The 19,425-nt window shown below is 47.5% G+C and overlaps 1 protein-coding gene across 1 annotated transcript in view; it reads left to right on the plus strand.

Moving 5' to 3' along the window:
• The window catches only part of CASQ2 (calsequestrin 2), a 41,568-nt gene that overhangs the window by 11,594 nt on the left and 10,549 nt on the right, over positions 1-19,425 (plus strand). Inside the window, exons 2-7 of the mRNA XM_075197530.1 lie at positions 2,635-2,719; positions 9,357-9,457; positions 9,612-9,723; positions 10,742-10,815; positions 12,715-12,845; positions 16,103-16,148. Coding sequence (XP_075053631.1) covers positions 2,635-2,719; positions 9,357-9,457; positions 9,612-9,723; positions 10,742-10,815; positions 12,715-12,845; positions 16,103-16,148 — 549 coding nt within the window. The remainder of the gene's footprint in view (positions 1-2,634; positions 2,720-9,356; positions 9,458-9,611; positions 9,724-10,741; positions 10,816-12,714; positions 12,846-16,102; positions 16,149-19,425) is intronic.

Raw genomic sequence — 19,425 nt, forward strand, 5'->3', positions numbered from 1 at the left:
AAACAGATAGACAGAGACAGGCAGATAGACTGCCAGAGAGACAGACAGCTAGACAGACAGATGGAGAGGCAGACAGACAGACAGAGACAGGCAGACAGACTGACAGAGAGACAGACAGCTAGACAGACAGAGGGAGAGGCAGACAGACAGAGATGGGCAGACAGACCAACAGAGAAACAGACAGCTAGACAGATAGATGGAGAGGTAGACAGACAGACAGAGACAGGCAGACAGGCAGACAGATAGACAGACAGCTAGACAGAGAGATGGAGAGGCAGACAGACAGACAGAAACAGGCAGACAGAGAGACAGACAGCTAGACAGACAGAGACAGGCAGACAGATTATTGCTCTATCCACGTTCCTTCCATCTGACAATACCCGGGAAGACGGGGGGAAGGGGGTGCAGGTTAGTTCCTCTTTCTCAGTGAGATGGAAATAATTCATGTTTTCGGGGGACGTCCCCCGGTACTTTGCAGATGACCTTCTGTTACTGCGATCACAACACAAGTCATGGTGGAATGCATGCAGGACAGTGATATAATCCAGGGTCTATTATCTCAGCCTGTATCGGGAAAATGTCTGGACATATTTATTGCATATTGGCCAATATAACTTACTGTGTGACATCGTCTTATTCTGGTTGTCCATTCATTTTATGATTAAATTAATTAAGCCTTCAGTAATTAGTAGTAAAAATCAAAAGAGTGTTTGAAATATTCTACAAAATTATCTCTCAAGTCAAGAGTATAGGTGGGCATTGCTTGATCTGAATGGTGGGTGGGCTTGGTTAGAATGGTGGACGCACTTTGTTAAATGGTGGCATACTTGGGTAGAAAGGTAGAATCGTGGGCATGTTTGGGTAAGACTTTCTGTGCACCATTTTTCTGGAGTTTCAGAATTATAAGCATCAACCTTCTACCTATTGTATTGTTATTGATAATTTGAGCCCTGTTGTTTTAATGGTGATGATTTGAACATGTCAGACTAATAAACATTATGTAATTTATATATAAAGTTCTGCTACAATAACTCTCTGTATCAGTGAACAATGTAGCCCATGAGTGAATACAAAGCAGAACCGGCCCCCTCCCATCACCCCCTCCCCACCTGTCTCAGCACTTTCCAATCTCTGACAAGAGAATGACAGGGAACAGCTGCCCCTCTCCCCTCCAACGGCAGTCACAGCTTGGTAACCTAACTCCTATAGAGACTCACCAAGAATGACTTGTACACTGCAGCTGGAGAGAAACTCCAGTCCCTCAGGTGGGAGACAATCCCCAATATAGATAAGAGGGCTTAACTAAAGACCTGTCTACACTTCTGTGTTTCATCCAACGCTATAATATACATATATTATAAATCCCCTGGAAATTGTGTCCACACCTGGGGGTAAATGTATGAATCTCCGGATTCTTCATCTCCGGCGTGTTCAGCCTCTTCAGCGCTTAAATTTAAAGCGGCGCTGCCTTGTAAAGGGAAGTTTCCCAGGAAATAATTACAAACAACGATGGGAATTAACTTAATTAAGAGCAATTTGCAGAAACATGATTTAGGAAATCGTTAAAAACTAACTCGTAAACAGCTGATTTAGCCTAAAAAGCTGTCATTAGTCAGAGTTAATAAACATAGTGTATCCATCCATTTCAATGGCTCATTAATTCCAATACAGGTTCTACATATTAGAAAACCCTTTGATATGAATGGGCCATTGAACGTGTTGGAAAATTGTGCTACTAAACAAGTTTAAAAATTGTACAGTGTGGCCGTCAAATTCCTTGACCCGTCCTAGAACTATACAACTCGGGGGGCTGATTTACACTATAATGGGGGACACCCATGTGGGAAACTCCGGTCATAGTGTAAACTAGTCTCAGGCTGGTCGGAGCATGATTGGGGCCTTTGTAGTGGGGGCCCCCATCCCAGAGACTACCAGCCCTGTGCTGACAAACAGAGGGCTCTGAGGGACCAGGATAAAGATAATTATTGGGCTCACGGTACAGCCCTTCCATCCCCCTAAGATCTCTATCCATTATAACCGTCCAAATATAAATACAAACTCCTCAAACGCTTGTTTACCCCGGTATTACATATACAATGATCAGTTGTAGTGCAATGAGGGAAGAAAGGGGGAACCCACAGAACCTCACATCACCACCAACCTATCACAGGGGGTTATGGCTTTGTTATTGTCTGGTGTTGAGGAGGAGACTGAATTCATCTTATGGACATGGGGAATAAAACAATTAAAATTGCTCTAGAGCTCCAGCATTTAATTATTTTAACAACCTTAATACCCATGTTGGAGATGTTCTGACCCAGTCCAGCCATCACAATTTGGCCCTTGTCAAAGTCGCTCAGATCCTTACACTGCCCATTTTTCCTACTTACAACATATCAACTTCAAGAACTGACAGGTGCCAGTGTTACGAGATAATCAAAGTTATTCATTTCTCTTGTTAGTGGCTTTAATGTTGTGGCTGACTGTATATATATATATATAATGGAGGCAGTAGCGGTATGACATCCCCCCTATACCCGCAGCTTCCACCATTGTATATAACACAACGTAATACTACAACCCTATTTATTACTCAATATTTCTACCTGTTCATACAGTAATTGTGTCTTCCAGCTGTCAGCACAGGTACTGGAGAAACAACACATCGGATTTGGGCTTTTGGATCCAAAGAAGAATGCAAAGATCGCCAGGAAACTTGGTAAGTTCTGTATATTTTATCAATATATTATACTCTGCAACTCCCAGCACCCAAAAAGTATAGTGGAAGGAGCAGCACAGAGTATATCAGGAGATGAGTGATGTGTTAGTGAGGACAGGGCTGCATGTGACAGGAGCAGTGACATGATGTGAGGAGGGGAATGGAGGCAGCAGGAAGCCACAGACAGAGTTATATAGTGGAAGGAGCAGGGTCCCCAGCAGCACAGAGTATATCAGGAGATGAGTGATGTGTTAGTGAGGACAGGGCTGCATGTGACAGGGGCAGTGACATGATGTGAGGAGGGGAATGGAGGCAGCAGGAAGCCACAGACTGAGCGTTATATAGTGGAAAGAGCAGGGTCCCTCAGCAGCACAGAGTATATCAGGGGATGAGTGATGTGTTAGTGAGGACAGGGCTACATGTGACAGGGGCAGTGACATGATGTGAGGAGGGGAATGGAGGCAGCAGGAAGTCACAGACTGAGAGTTATATAGTGGGAGGAGCAGGGTCCCCAGCAGCACAGAGTATATCAGGAGATGAGGGATGTGTTAGTGAGGACAGGGCTGCATGTGACAGGGGCAGTGACATGATGTGAGGAGGGGAATGGAGGCAGCAGGAAGTCACAGACTGAGAGTTATATAGTGGAAGGAGCAGGGTCCCCCAGCAGCACAGAGTATATCAGGAGATGAGTGATGTGTTAGTGAGGACAGAGCTGCATGTGACAGGGGCAGTGACATGATGTGAGGAGGGGAATGGAGGCAGCAGGAAGCCACAGACTGAGAGTTATATAGTGGAAGGAGCAGGGTCCCCAGCAGCACAGAGTATATCAGGAGATGAGTGATGTGTTAGTGAGGACAGGGCTGCATGTGACAGGGGCAGTGACATGATGTGAGGAGGGGAATGGAGGCAGCAGGAAGCCACAGACTGAGCGTTATATAGTGGAAAGAGCAGGGTCCCTCAGCAGCACAGAGTATATCAGGGGATGAGTGATGTGTTAGTGAGGACAGGGCTACATGTGACAGGGGCAGTGACATGATGTGAGGAGGGGAATGGAGGCAGCAGGAAGTCACAGACTGAGAGTTATATAGTGGAAGGAGCAGGGTCCCCCAGCAGCACAGAGTATATCAGGAGATGAGTGATGTGTTAGTGAGGACAGAGCTGCATGTGACAGGGGCAGTGACATGATGTGAGGAGGGGAATGGAGGCAGCAGGAAGCCACAGACTGAGAGTTATATAGTGGAAGGAGCAAGGTCCTCCAGCAGCACAGAGTATATCAGGAGATAAGTGATGTGTCAGTGAGGACAGGGCTGCATGTGACAGGGGCAGTGACATGATGTGAGGAGGGGAATGGAGGCAGCAGGAAGCCACAGACTGAGAGTTATATAGTGGAAGGAGCAAGGTCCTCCAGCAGCACAGAGTATATCAGGAGATGAGTGATGTGTTAGTGAGGACAGGTCTGCATGTGACAGGGGCAGTGACATGATGTAAGGAGGGGAATGGAGGCAGCAGGAAGCCACAGACTGAGAGTTATATAGTGGAAGGAGCAAGGTCCTCCAGCAGCACAGAGTATATCAGGAGATGAGTGATGTGTTAGTGAGGACAGGTCTGCATGTGACAGGGGCAGTGACATGATGTGAGGAGGGGAATGGAGGCAGCAGGAAGTCACAGACTGAGAGTTATATAGTGGAAGGAGCAGGGTCCCTAGCAGCACAGAGTACATCAGGAGATGAGTGATGTGTTAGTGAGGACAGGGCTGCATGTGACAGGGGCAGTGACATGATGTGAGGAGGAAGCCACAGACTGAGAGTTATATAGTGGAAGGAGCAGGGTCCCCAGCAGCACAGAGTATATCAGGAGATGAGTGATGTGTTAGTGAGGACAGGGCTGCATGTGACAAGGGCAGTGACATGATGTGAGGAGGGGAATGGAGGCAGCAGGAAGCCACAGACTGAGAGTTATATAGTGGAAGGAGCAGGGTCCCCCAGCAGCACAGAGTATATCAGGAGATGAGTGATGTGTTAGTGAGGACAGGTCTGCATGTGACAGGGGCAGTGACATGATGTGAGGAGGGGAATGGAGGCAGCAGGAAGCCACAGACTGAGAGTTATATAGTGGAAGGAGCAGGGTCCCCCAGCAGTACAGAGTATATCAGGAGATGAGTGATGTGTTAGTGAGGACAGGTCTGCATGTGACAGGGGCAGTGACATGATGTGAGGAGGGGAATGGAGGCAGCAGGAAGTCACAGACTGAGAGTTATATAGTGGAAGGAGCGGGGTCCCCAGCAGCACAGAGTATATCAGGAGATGAGTGATGTGTTAGTGAGGACAGGGCTGCATGTGACAGGGGCAGTGACATGATGTGAGGAGGGGAATGGAGGCAGCAGGAAGTCACAGACTGAGAGTTATATAGTGGAAGGAGCAGGGTCCCTAGCAGCACAGAGTATATCAGGAGATGAGTGATGTGTTAGTGAGGACAGGGCTGAATGTGACAAGGGCAGTGACATGATGTGAGGAGGGGAATGGAGGCAGCAGGAAGCCACAGACTGAGAGTTATATAGTGGAAGGAGCAGTGTCCCCCAGCAGCACAGAGTCTAGCAGGAGATTAGTGATGTGTTAGTGAGGACAGGGCTGCATGTGACAGGGGCAGTGACATGATGTGAGGAGGGGAATGGAGGCAGCAGGAAGCCACAGACTGAGAGTTATATAGTGGAAGGAGCAGTGTCCCCCAGCAGCACAGAGTCTAGCAGGAGATGAGTGATGTGTTAGTGAGGACAGGGCTGCATGTGACAGGGGCAGTGACATGATGTGAGAAGGGGAATGGAGGCAGCAGGAAGCCACAGACTGAGAGTTATATAGTGGAAGGAGCAGGGTCCTCCAGCAGCACAGAGTATATCAGGTGATGAGTGATGTGTTAGTGAGGACAGAGCTGCATGTGACAAGGGCAGTGACATGATGTGAGGAGGGGAATGGAGGCAGCAGGAAGCCACAGACTGAGAGTTATATAGTGGAAGGAGCAGGCTCCCCCAGCAGCACAGAGTATATCAGGAGATGAGTGATGTGTTAGTGAGGACAGGTCTGCATGTGACAGGGGCAGTGACATGATGTGAGGAGGGGAATGGAGGCAGCAGGAAGCCACAGACTGAGAGTTATATAGTAGAAGGAGCAGGGTCCCCCAGCAGCACAGAGTATATCAGGAGATGAGTGATATGTCAGTGAGGACAGGGCTGCATGTGACAGGGGCAGTGACATGATGTGAGGAGGGGAATGGAGGCAGCAGGAAGCCACAGACTGAGAGTTATATAGTGGAAGGAGCAGGGTCCTCCAGCAGCACAGAGTATATCAGGAGATGAGTGATGTGTTAATGAGGACAGGGCTGCATGTGACAGGGGCAGTGACATGATGTGAGGAGGGGAATGGAGGCAGCAGGAAGCCACAGACTGAGAGTTATATAGTGGAAGAAGCAGGGTCCCCAGCAGCACAGAGTATATCAGGAGATGAGTGATGTGTTAGTGAGGACAGGGCTGCATGTGACAGGGGCAGTGACATGATGTGAGGAGGGGAATGGAGGGAGCAGGAAGCCACAGACTGAGAGTTATATAGTGGAAGGAGCAGGGTCCTCCAGCAGCACAGAGTATATCAGGAGATGAGTGATGTGTTAGTGAGGACAGGGCTGCATGTGACAGGGGCAGTGACATGATGTGAGGAGGGGAATGGAGGGAGCAGGAAGCCACAGACTGAGAGTTATATAGTGGAAGGAGCAGGGTCCTCCAGCAGCACAGAGTATATCAGGAGATGAGTGATGTGTTAGTGAGGACAGGGCTGCATGTGACAGGGGCAGTGACATGATGTGAGGAGGAAGCCACAGACTGAGAGTTATATAGTGGAAGGAGCAGGGTCCCCCAGCAGCACAGAGTATATCAGGAGATGAGTGATGTGTTAGTGAGGACAGGGCTGTATGTGACAAGGGCAGTGACATGATGTGAGGAGGGGAATGGAGGCAGCAGGAAGCCACAGACTGAGAGTTATATAGTGGAAGGAGCAGGGTCCCCCAGCAGCACAGAGTATATCAGGAGATGAGTGATGTGTTAGTGAGGACAGGGCTGCATGTGACAGGGGCAGTGACATGATGTGAGGAGGGGAATGGGGGCAGCAGGAAGCCACAGACTGAGAGTTATATAGTGGAAGGAGCAGGGTCCCCCAGCAGCACAGAGTATATCAGTAGACGAGTAATGTGTTAGTGAGGACAGGGCTGCATGTGACAGGGGCAGTGACATGATGTGAGGAGGGGAATGGAGGCAGCAGGAAGCCACAGACAGAGTTATATAGTGGAAGGAGCAGGGTCCCCCAGCAGCACAGAGTATATCAGGAGATGAGTGATGTGTTAGTGAGGACAGGGCTGCATGTGACAGGGGCAGTGACATGATGTGAGGAGGGGAATGGAGGCAGCAGGAAGCCACAGACTGAGAGTTATATAGTGGAAGGAGCAGGGTCCTCCAGAATCACGGAGTATATCAGGAGATGAGTGATGTGTTAGTGAGGACAGGGCTGCATGTGGCAGGGGCAGTGACATGATGTGAGGAGGGGAATGGAGGCAGCAGGAAGCCACAGACTGAGAGTTATATAGTGGAAGGAGCAGTGTCCCCCAGCAGCACAGAGTATATCAGGAGATGAGTGATGTGTCAGTGAGGACAGGGCTGCATGTGACAGGGGCAGTGACATGATGTGAGGAGGGGAATGGAGGCAGCAGGAAGCCACAGACTGAGAGTTATATAGTGGAAGGAGCAGGGACCCCAGCAGCACAGAGTATATCAGGAGATGAGTGATGTGTCAGTGAGGACAGGGCTGCATGTGACAGGGGCAGTGACATGATGTGAGGAGTGGAATGGAGGCAGCAGGAAGCCACAGACTGAGAGTTAAATAGTGGAAAGAGCAGTGTCCCCCAGCAGCACAGAGTATATCAGGAGATGAGTGATGTGTTAGTGAGGACAGGGCTGCATGTGACAGGGGCAGTGACAGGATGTGAGGAGGGGAATGGAGGCAGCAGGAAGCTACAGACTGAGAGTTATATAGTGGAAGGAGCAGGGTCCCCCAGCAGCACAGAGTATATCAGGAGATGAGTGATGTGTTAGTGAGGACAGGGCTGCATGTGACAGGGGCAGTGACAGGATGTGAGAAGGGGAATGGAGGCAGCAGGAAGCTACAGACTGAGAGTTATATAGTGGAAGGAGCAGGGTCCCCCAGCAGCACAGAATATATCAGGAGATGAGTGATGTGTTAGTGAGGACAGGGCTGTATGTGACAAGGGCAGTGACATGATGTGAGGAGGGGAATGGAGGCAGCAGGAAGTCACAGACTGAGAGTTATATAGTGGAAGGAGCAGGGTCCCAGCAGCACAGAGTATATCAGGAGATGATTGATGTGTTAGTGAGGACAGGGCTGCATGAGACAGGGGCAGTGACATGATGTGAGGAGGGGAATGGAGGCATCAGGAAGCCACAGACTGAGAGTTAAATAGTGGAAAGAGCAGTGTCCCCCAGCAGCACAGAGTATATCAGGAGATGAGTGATGTGTTAGTGAGGACAGGGCTGCATGTAACAGGGGCAGTGACATGATGTGAGGAGGGGAATGGAGGCATCAGGAAGCCACAGACTGAGAGTTAAATAGTGGAAAGAGCAGTGTCCCCCAGCAGCACAGAGTATATCAGGAGATGAGTGATGTGTTAGTGAGGACAGGGCTGCATGTAACAGGGGCAGTGACATGATGTGAGGAGGGATATGGAGGCAGCAGGAAGCCACAGACTAAGAGTTATATAGTGGAAGGAGCAGGGTCCACCAGCAGCACAGAGTATATCAGGAGATGAGTGATGTGTTAGTGAGGACAGGGCTGCATGTGACAGGGGCAGTGACAGGATGTGAGGAGGGGAATGGAGGCAGCAGGAAGCTACAGACTGAGAGTTATATAGTGGAAGGAGCAGGGTCCCCCAGCAGCACAGAGTATATCAGGAGATGAGTGATGTGTTAGTGAGGACAGGGCTGCATGTGACAGGGGCAGTGACAGGATGTGAGGAGGGGAATGGAGGCAGCAGGAAGCTACAGACTGAGAGTTATATAGTGGAAGGAGCAGGGTCCCCCAGCAGCACAGAATATATCAGGAGATGAGTGATGTGTTAGTGAGGACAGGGCTGTATGTGACAAGGGCAGTGACATGATGTGAGGAGGGGAATGGAGGCAGCAGGAAGTCACAGACTGAGAGTTATATAGTGGAAGGAGCAGGGTCCCAGCAGCACAGAGTATATCAGGAGATTAGTGATGTGTTAGTGAGGACAGGGCTGCATGAGACAGGGGCAGTGACATGATGTGAGGAGGGGAATGGAGGCATCAGGAAGCCACAGACTGAGAGTTAAATAGTGGAAAGAGCAGTGTCCCCCAGCAGCACAGAGTATATCAGGAGATGAGTGATGTGTTAGTGAGGACAGGGCTGCATGTAACAGGGGCAGTGACATGATGTGAGGAGGGATATGGAGGCAGCAGGAAGCCACAGACTAAGAGTTATCTAGTGGAAGGAGCAGGGTCCCCCAGCAGCACAGAGTAGAGATGTCAGACTCAGTACTCTCAGTGTAATATTATATATATCCGCAGGGTGTACAGAGGAAGGCAGTCTCTATGCCTTTAAAGAAGACAATGTTATAGAGTATGATGGGGAGCTTTCAGCTGACGTGCTGGTGGATTTCTTGCTGGATGTAAGTACATGACAGTGGTCTCTGTACACACCATGTACTATTGTACATAGTAATACACATAGCCTAATCTCAGCAAGTCCAGTGTGTCAGTCATGACTGACGTATTCTGCTGTAACTAAATTCACAATATCTGCACCCACCTACATACCCCCAGCTGATCGAGGACCCTGTCGAGATTATTAACAGCAAAGCAGAACTGAAGGCCCTGGACCGGATGGAGGAGGAAACCAGAGTCATTGGGTTCTTCAAGAATGAAGACTCTGACTGTGAGTGTGAGGGAGTCTGTGTGTGAATATGAGTAGTCTGTGTGAGTGTGAGAGGTGTGTGCATGTGAGTATAGGGAGGTGTGTGAATATGATGGGTCAGTGTGAGTGTGAGGGAGTCTGAGTGTGAGGAGGCCGGTGTAAGTCTGAGGGTGTTTGTGTGTGAGGGGGTTGATGTGGGTGTAAGGGAGTAAGTGTGTGAGTGTGAGGGTGTCTGTGTGAGTGTGTCTGTGTGTGAGGGTGAGGAAGTCAGTGTGTGAGTGTGAGGGGGTCTGTGTGTGAGGGTGAGAGTCAGTGTATGAGTGTGAGGGTGTCTGTGTGAGTGTGTCTGTGTGTGAGTGTGAGAGAGTCAGTGTGTGAGTGTGAGGGGGTCTGTGTGAGTGTGTCTGTGTGTGAGGTTAAGGGGTCAGTGTGAGTGTGAGGGTGTCTGTGTGAGTGTGTCTTTGTGTGAGTGTGAGAGAGTCAGTGTGTGAGTGTGAGGGGGTCTGTGTGAGTGTGTCTGTGTGTGAGGTTAAGGGGTCAGTGTGAGTGTGAGGGTGTCTGTGTGTGAGGGAGTCAGTGTGTGAGTGTGTGGCGGTCTGTGTGAGTGTGTCAGTGTGTGAGTGTGAGAGAGTCAGTGTGTGAGTGTGAGGGGGTCTGTGTGAGTGTGTCTGTGTGTGAGTGTGAGAGAGTCAGTGTTGAGTGTGAGAGAGTCAGTGTGTGAGTGTGTGGGGGTCTGTGTGAGTGTGTCTGTGTGTGAGTGTGAGAGAGTCAGTGTGTGAGTGTGAGGGGGTCTGTGTGAGTGTGTCTGTGTGTGAGGGTAAGGGGTCAGTGTGAGTGTGAGGGTGTCTGTGTGTGAGGGAGTCAGTGTGTGAGTGTGTGGGGGTCTGTGTGAGTGTGTCTGTGTGTGAGTGTGAGAGAGTCAGTGTGTGAGTATGAGGGGGTCTGTGTGAGTGTGTCTGTGTGTGAGGGTAAGGGGTCAAGGTGAGTGTGAGGGGGTCTGTGTGTGAGGGGTTTATTCATCATTTTATCCTCCTTGCAGATTACAAGGCGTTTGAAGAAGCCGCAGAACATTTTCACCCATACATCAAATTCTTTGCAACGTTTGACAAATCGGTAAAATGACTTTCGGGGATGATATGTTCTAGGACATAAAACAAGACTGGATCAGTGGTGGATCTACCATTGGTGCAGTAGGTGCAGTGCACCGGGGCTCATAGGGATAATGGGGCCCGCTGCATGACAGATACATAGAGTCGGGGGCCCCTGGTACACTCCTCCCCGCCTTCCTGCACCGGGGCCCACAGTTCGCTAGTTACACCTCTGAATTAGATTATATAATGCGTGGGAAGGACGACCTACTGCGTGACATATATTATCAGAGACAGTTGTAGAGAGCGTCAGATGGTATTGTAGATATTGCTGGGGGTGAGTTGTAGATATTGCTGGGGGTCAGCTGTAGATATTGCTGGGGGTGAGTTGTAGATATTGCTGGGGGTCAGCTGTAGATATTGCTGGGGGTCAGCTGTAGATATTTCTGGGGGTCAGCTGTAGATATTGCTGAAGGTCAGCTGTAGATGTTGCTGGGGGTCAGCTGTAGATGTTGCTGGGGGTTAGTTGTAGATATTGCTGGGGGTCAGCTGTAGATATTGCTGGGGGTCAGCTGTAGATATTTCTGGGGGTCAGCTGTAGATATTGCTGAAGGTCAGCTGTAGATATTGCTGGGGGTCAGTTATAGATATTGCTGGGGGTTAGTTGTAGATATTGCTGGGGGTTAGTTGTAGATATTGCTGGGGGTCAGCTGTAGATATTGCTGGGGGTTAGTTGTTGATATTGCTGGGGGTCAGCTGTAGATATTTCTGGGGGTCAGTTGTAGATATTGCTGGGGGTCAGTTGTAGATATTGCTGGGGGTCAGCTGTAGATATTGCTGGGGGTCAGCTGTAGATATTGCTGGAAGTCAGCTGTAGATATTGCTGGGGATCAGCTGTAGATACTGCTGGGGGTCAGCTGTAGATATTGCTGGTGGTGAGTTGTAGATATTGCTGGGGGTCAGCTGTAGATATTGCTGGGGGTCAGTTGTAGATATTGCGGCGGTTCAGTTGTAGATATTGCTGGGGGTCAGCTGAAGATATTGCTGGGGGTCAGTTGTAGATATTGCTGGGGGTCAGCTGTAGATATTGCTGGGGGTCAGTTATTGATATTGCTGGGGGTCAGCTGTAGATATTGCTGGGGGTCAGTTGTAGATATTGCTGGGGGTCAGCTGTAGATATTGCTGGGGGTCAGCTGTAGATATTGATGGGGGTGAGTTGTAGATATTGCTGGGAGTCAGTTGTAGATATTGCTGGGGGTCAGCTGTAGATATTGCTGGGGGTCAGCTGTAGATATTGATGGGGATGAGTTGTAGATATTGCTGGGGGTCAGTTATAGATATTTCTGGGGGTGAGTTGTAGATATTGCTGGGGGTCAGTTGTAGATATTGCTGGGGGTCAGCTGTAGATATTGCTGGGGGTCAGCTGTAGATATTGCTGGGGTGAGTTGTAGATATTGCTGGGGGTCAGCTGTAGATATTGCTGGGGGTCAGCTGAAGATATTGCTGGGGGTCAGCTGTAGATATTGCTGGGGGTGAGTTGTAGATATTGCTGGGGGTCAGCTGTAGATATTGCTGGGGGTGAGTTATAGATATTGCTGGGGGTCAGTTGTAGATATTGCTGGGGGTGAGTTGTAGATATTGCTGGGGGTCAGTTGTAGATATTGCTGGGGGTCAGCTGTAGATATTGCTGGGGGTCAGCTGTAGATATTGCTGGAGGTCAGCTGTAGATATTGCTGGGGATCAGCTGTAGATACTGCTGGGGGTCAGCTGTAGATATTGCTGGGGGTCAGCTGTAGATATTGCTGGGGGTCAGTTGTAGATATTGCTGGGGGTCAGCTGTAGATATTGCAGGGGGTCAGTTGATGAAATTTCTGGGTTTTAATGTAAAGAATCAGGCATTTTTTTGTAATAATTCTCTTGTCAGGTAGCGAAGTCTCTGACTCTGAAGATAAATGAGGTGGATTTCTATGAACCATTTATGGATGAACCAGTCACTATCCCAGATAAGCCATATACTGAGGATGAGCTGGTGGACTTTATAACCAAGCACAAGAGGTGAGCGAACCCTATATATACCCCTTCCTCTTCTATACAGAGCAAAGGGGAGTGACTCTACTTCTATACAGGACCCATATAAGGGGCAGTGACCCTACATTACTTCTATAGAGGACCCATATAAGGGACAGTGACCCTACATTACTTCTATACAGGACATATAAGGGACAATGACCCCACATTACTTCTATACAGGACATATAAGGGACAGTGACCCCACATTACTTCTATACAGGACCCATATAAGGGGCAGTGACACCACATTACTTCTATACAGGACCCATATAATGATCAGTGACCCCACATTACTTCTATACAGGACCCATATAAGGGACAGTGACCCCACATTACTTCTATACAGGACCCATATAAGGGGCAGTGACCCTACATTACTTCTATACAGGACCCATATAAGGGACAGTGACCCCACATTACTTCTATACAGGACCCATATAAGGGACAGTGACCCTACATTACTTCTATACAGGACCCATATAAGGGACAGTGACCCCCCCATTACTTCTATACAGGACCCATATAAGGGACACTGACCCTACATTACTTCTATACAGGACCCATATAAGGGTCAGTGACCCTACATTACTTCTATACAGGACCCATATAAGGGACACTGACCCTACATTACTTCTATACAGGACATATAAGGGACAATGACCCCACATTACTTCTATACAGGACATATAAGGGACAGTGACCCCACATTACTTCTATACAGGACCCATATAAGGGGCAGTGACCCTACATTACTTCTATACAGGACCCATATAATGATCAGTGACCCCACATTACTTCTATACAGGACCCATATAAGGGACAGTGACCCCACATTACTTCTATACAGGACCCATATAAGGGGCAGTGACCCTACATTACTTCTATAGAGGACCCATATAAGGGACAGTGACCCCACATTACTTCTATACAGGATGCATATAAGGGACAGTGACCCTACATTACTTCTATACAGGACCCATATAAGGGACAGTGACCCCACATTACTTCTATACAGGACACATATAAGGGACAGTGACCCTACATTACTTCTATACAGGACCCATATAAGGGACAGTGACCCTACATTACTTCTATACAGGACCCATATAAGGGACAGTGACCCTACATTACTTCTATACAGGACCCATATAAGGGGCAGTGACCCTACATTACTTCTATACAGGACACATATAAGGGACAGTGACCCCACATTACTTCTATACAGGACCCATATAAGGGACAGTGACCCTACATTACTTCTATACAGGACCCATATAAGGGGCAGTGACCCTACATTACTTCTATAGAGGACCCATATAAGGGACAGTGACCCCACATTACTTCTATACAGGACGCATATAAGGGACAGTGACCCTACATTACTTCTATACAGGACCCATATAAGGGACAGTGACCCCACATTACTTCTATACAGGACACATATAAGGGACAGTGACCCTACATTACTTCTATACAGGACCCATATAAGGGACAGTGACCCTACATTACTTCTATACAGGACCCATATAAGGGACAGTGACCCCACATTACTTCTATACAGGACCCATATATGGGGCAGTGACCCTACATTACTTCTATACAGGACCCATATAAGGGGCAGTGACCCAACATTACTTCTATACAGAACCCATATAAGGGACAGTGACCCCCCCATTACTTCTATACAGGACCCATATAAGGGACACTGACCCTACATTACTTCTATACAGGACCCATATAAGGGACAGTGACCCTACATTACTTCTATACAGGACCCATATAAGGGACAGTGACCCTACATTACTTCTATAGAGGACCCATATAAGGGACAGTGACCCTACATTACTTCTATACAGGACACATATAAGGGACAGTGACCCCCCCATTACTTCTATACAGGACCCATATAAGGGACAGTGACCCTACATTACTTCTATACAGGACCCATATAAGGGACAGTGACCCTACATTACTTCTATACAGGACCCATATAAGGGACAGTGACCCCACATTACTTCTATACAGGACCCATATAAGGGACAGTGACCCTACATTACTTCTATAGAGGACCCATATAAGGGGCAGTGACCCTACATTACTTCTATACAGGACCCATATAAGGGGCAGTGACCCTACATTACTTCTATACAGGACACATATAAGGGACAGAGACCCCACATTACTTCTATACAGGACCCATATAAGGGACAGTGACCCCCCCATTACTTCTATACGGGACCCATATAAGGGACACTGACCCTACATTACTTCTATACAGGACCCATATAAGGGACAGTGACCCTACATTACTTCTATACAGGACCCATATAAGGGACAGTGACCCTACATTACTTCTATAGAGGACCCATATAAGGGACAGTGACCCTACATTACTTCTATACAGGACACATATAAGGGACAGTGACCCCCCCATTACTTCTATACAGGACCCATATAAGGGACAGTGACCCTACATTACTTCTATACAGGACCCATATAAGGGACAGTGACCCTACATTACTTCTATACAGGACCCATATAAGGGACAGTGACCCCACATTACTTCTATACAGGACCCATATAAGGGACAGTGACCCTACATTACTTCTATAGAGGACCCATATAAGGGACAGTGACCCTACATTACTTCTATACAGGACACATATAAGGGACAGTGACCCCCCCATTACTTCTATACGGGACCCATATAAGGGAGAGTGACCCTACATTACTTCTATACAGGACCCATATAAGGGACACTGACCCTACATTACTTCTATACAGGACACATATAAGGGACAGTGACCCCCCCATTACTTCTATAGAGGACCCATATAAGGGACAGTGACCCTACATTACTTCTATACAGGACCCATATAAGGGACAGTGACCCTACATTACTTCTATACAGGACACATATAATGATCAGTAACTATGAGTGGGAATGTGAATAAAATATATAAATATGTATCTGTAAAATATAAGGGAGAATTATGTAAACTGAAATAAAAATAATAATTTCCATTGTTTACCAGAACAAACACATTATCAGAATAAATTAGACTAACAGTCAGAGTATCAGTCAGAGTATCAGTCAGAGTAACAGTCAGAGTATCAGTCAGAGTAACAGTCAGAGTATCAGTCAGAGGTTTTTGATAAATGTGGGCGATAAGATTAATTTTAATAAATAAATGTTTTGTCATTAGCAACCAATATAATATTATTTCTCATCTTTTTTCTAGAGCCACATTACGTAAACTACGTCCAGAAGACATGTTTGAAACATGGGTAAGATATGACTAAAGTGGTTTAATCTATATTGTTTTATTTTGCTCTCCGCTCTCTTCCCAATCTCTTCTACCCATTCTCTCTCCATGTTCTCCTCACTCTCTGCTCTTCATTGTCTCCCCACCACTCTCTCCCCACTCTATGCTCCCCAATCTCTGCTCTCCACTCTATGCTCCCCATTATCTGCCCTCTCTCTATCCTGTGCTCTCCCCACTCTCTGCTCCCTGTCCTGTCCCAAATTTCACCTCTATTCTCTCCCAGCTTCTCATTCTCTGCCCACTCTCTGTTCTCCAATCTCTCCCCACTGTCCACTACTAATTCCCTTCCTACTCTCTGCTCCCTGTTCTCTCCCCAATCACTGCACCTCGTTCTCTTCCCACTCTCTGCTTCCCATGTTGCCTCCTCACTCTGCTCCATATTCTCTCCCCACTCTTTGCTCCCCATTCTCTTTCCACTCTGCTTCCCATTCTTGCCCCACTCTCTGTTCCCCATTCTCTCCCCACTCTCTGCTTCTCGTTTTCTCCCCATTCTCTTCCCACTCTCTTCCCCGTATTCTCTCCCCACTCTCTATCCTCTTCTCTCCCCACTTCTTGCTCCCTGTTCTCTCCTTACAATGGTCCAGGGTACTTTCCTCTGTTATGTAAATGTATCTGTGAAGTGGGTTTGTTGTGCATTAGCATTTAGATGGGATGTCTAATAATAGGACAGCGTGATCCTGGATAGGTTCTGATGACAGGTTCAGCATTTACTGATAATCTCAGGTCTCAGACAGAGACTCTGACATTTTATCTCTACCGGTATGTGTCTCTTCTTCTATAAACTGCATAGTGTAGATGTCTCTCTTTCATGCACCCAACTCCCTTCAGGTGTCATTTCTTATTTATTTATTTATTTATTTGCATGTAATAACCACACAGACACCAGATGTAAATTGACAAAGGTCACAGTTTATTTTATTTAATTGAAAGTAAACTCATTGATGGCAGCGAGAGCAGGACAGTCCGCAATCTAAATGGAAAGACAACAGAGGAAGGTCAGGACCATCACCCACTGGTCCCAGGAATAACTCCTTTACGATTGACTGGTGTTAAATTGTGCTAACGAGGTGACTACACCTCCTGGGCTGGACATTGGTGCCCACTGAAAGCATGTGATGCTCTCCTAGCGATTGTCAGCGCATCCCCTAAATAAAATATAGCTATGACTAAGTCGGGTTGGAGGGAGGTACACCTTGCAGAATAATAAGAGACCCAGCCTGCCACAAGAGGGAGAATATATAGAGAAAACCATGGATCCTCCCTGTGGAACCTTATTGGCTGGACACTGCGGGTGATTAAACCCCGAATGGGTAAGTTCATGACGGACATACACCCATGAGTTTAAGCACGTTCAGCAACAGGTCATTTGAGACCATACTGATCAGTCTCAGCTTTTTATACCCATTAGAGTCCAGTACCTTGTACCAATCAGAGCCCAGCTTGTTATTTCCACTGTTGTCCAGGATACTGGACTGACATCCATTATTGTCCGTGCCTTGTATCAGTCAGTGTCCAGCATATTATACACACTGTCGTCCAGTATCTAGTGAGATAATGGCTCCTATAGGTGAGCACACTACGCGTGTTTGAAGCATGACTCAGGGATACATACAAAGGTTAGTGTGTGGGTTTCCTGAGCAAGATGGTGGAATTTGCACCAGAGAAGAGTTTGACACCAGTCGATGAGTGGAGTTGGGTGGAGTGAGGGAGGAAATTGCTAAGTATGGAGTTGGCTCATCGTTGCCCCTAGGTTTATGGAGCAAGCTCAATGAAATGAGATAAAGAGAAGCACATTTCTAGGTGCAAATCCATCAATGTAACAGTTAATAGTCACAGATGCAGTAGAGGCAGTCCCGGTCTCACCTCACGTTGGCCATGGAGGCCCGAGCTTCGCTGTGTTGTTTTTGTGGGAGCCAGAAGGAGCAGATACATACTCAGCAGCCCACACGCAATTCACATGATACTCACTCAGAAGTCACACACTGCCTCATGGGAGGCAGACAGGAAATGATGTCACAGTGTAGGAGCCGACACACAGACCAGGCAACCTTTAAATCATTTACCTTTGTGGGGGTGCCAAGAAGTTGCTGCATCGGGGCTCCACCTCCCTCTCAACGTCCTACTACAGTCTGCCACCAGGGGGTGCAGGACTTGGATGTGTCCAGCAGTGATTCATAGGACACCACCAATGTAGAATGTGGCTCCAATGTGTTGAGAAATCTGCGGTGATAACATTGGATAATTTATAGCCTTTCCCTGCTACTCTCTGCCAGCTGCTGAGTCCTGCACAGAAAGATAAAACCTCTAGTGTCTTGCACAGGGAATTGGTATCTTATGTTCTGTTGTTTTGGTTCATGGACAATAGACTATTGTCGAGCATCGGATGTTTTCTATACTTTATGGAATAAATCACTTAAAATGTATAATTCTTGTGAATCATATTGAGAAATCTTCATTAATACGCGAAATGTCAGAAGCCAACATGGAAAACCCACGGCTACTCCCAGAAGAGGCGCTTGTTGGTTCTTAGCCCCTGAGTTGGCTTTTTGGAGTCCAAGAGAAGCAGATTTATGCCAAATGGTCCACACACCCTATTAAATCTGCTGTTAGCGGGAGCGGGTATAACCACTTGATCTTTGTGGTCATTGGCTGGTTCTCGTCAGGTGCAGTGAGTATTTTTAGCTAAGTTTGGGATTAAAATATTAAACTATTATTATCCGAATATGTTTGGGGCTCAGGCTTCTTTTCTGTATTGAAGTAATTAAAAAGGAAATTCCATTACTGTATCAGAACCACTAAAGATGATAAAAATAAAAATACAATATAAAGTGCAAACTTTCATACAATGGGTTCCTGCAAGAAGCACTAAACTAGTTACTAAAGAAGAACAGGGAAAATCAGACATATATTTCTTTATGTGTGTTCCCCAAGCAGAGTAGTTAAAGTAGGTGGCGGGGGCTCTTTTGAGGGAGCTTACCTCTGACGTCTGCGCATGATGGGAGTATCTTTGGGGTTGGTGCTGCCGTTACGGAATTTTTGGGTGTTCCAATTCCCGAGCTCATTGTTTGTTTCGTTGTCTGTGCCGTGGTGCAGCCTGGGGTGGAGAAAGAGAGGGGTATGGGGGTTGGGGTGGGGGGTGAGAGAACACAGATAATGGTACCGACAATATACGTAGATGCTTATGGTGTAAGCAGTTGATTATAGCTCGTTTTGCTGTTGTTCGTCTATAGCTCTTTTGC

Source organism: Mixophyes fleayi, chromosome 2 (assembly GCF_038048845.1).
Source record: "Mixophyes fleayi isolate aMixFle1 chromosome 2, aMixFle1.hap1, whole genome shotgun sequence".
In the NCBI taxonomy this organism is placed as follows: domain Eukaryota; kingdom Metazoa; phylum Chordata; class Amphibia; order Anura; family Limnodynastidae; genus Mixophyes; species Mixophyes fleayi.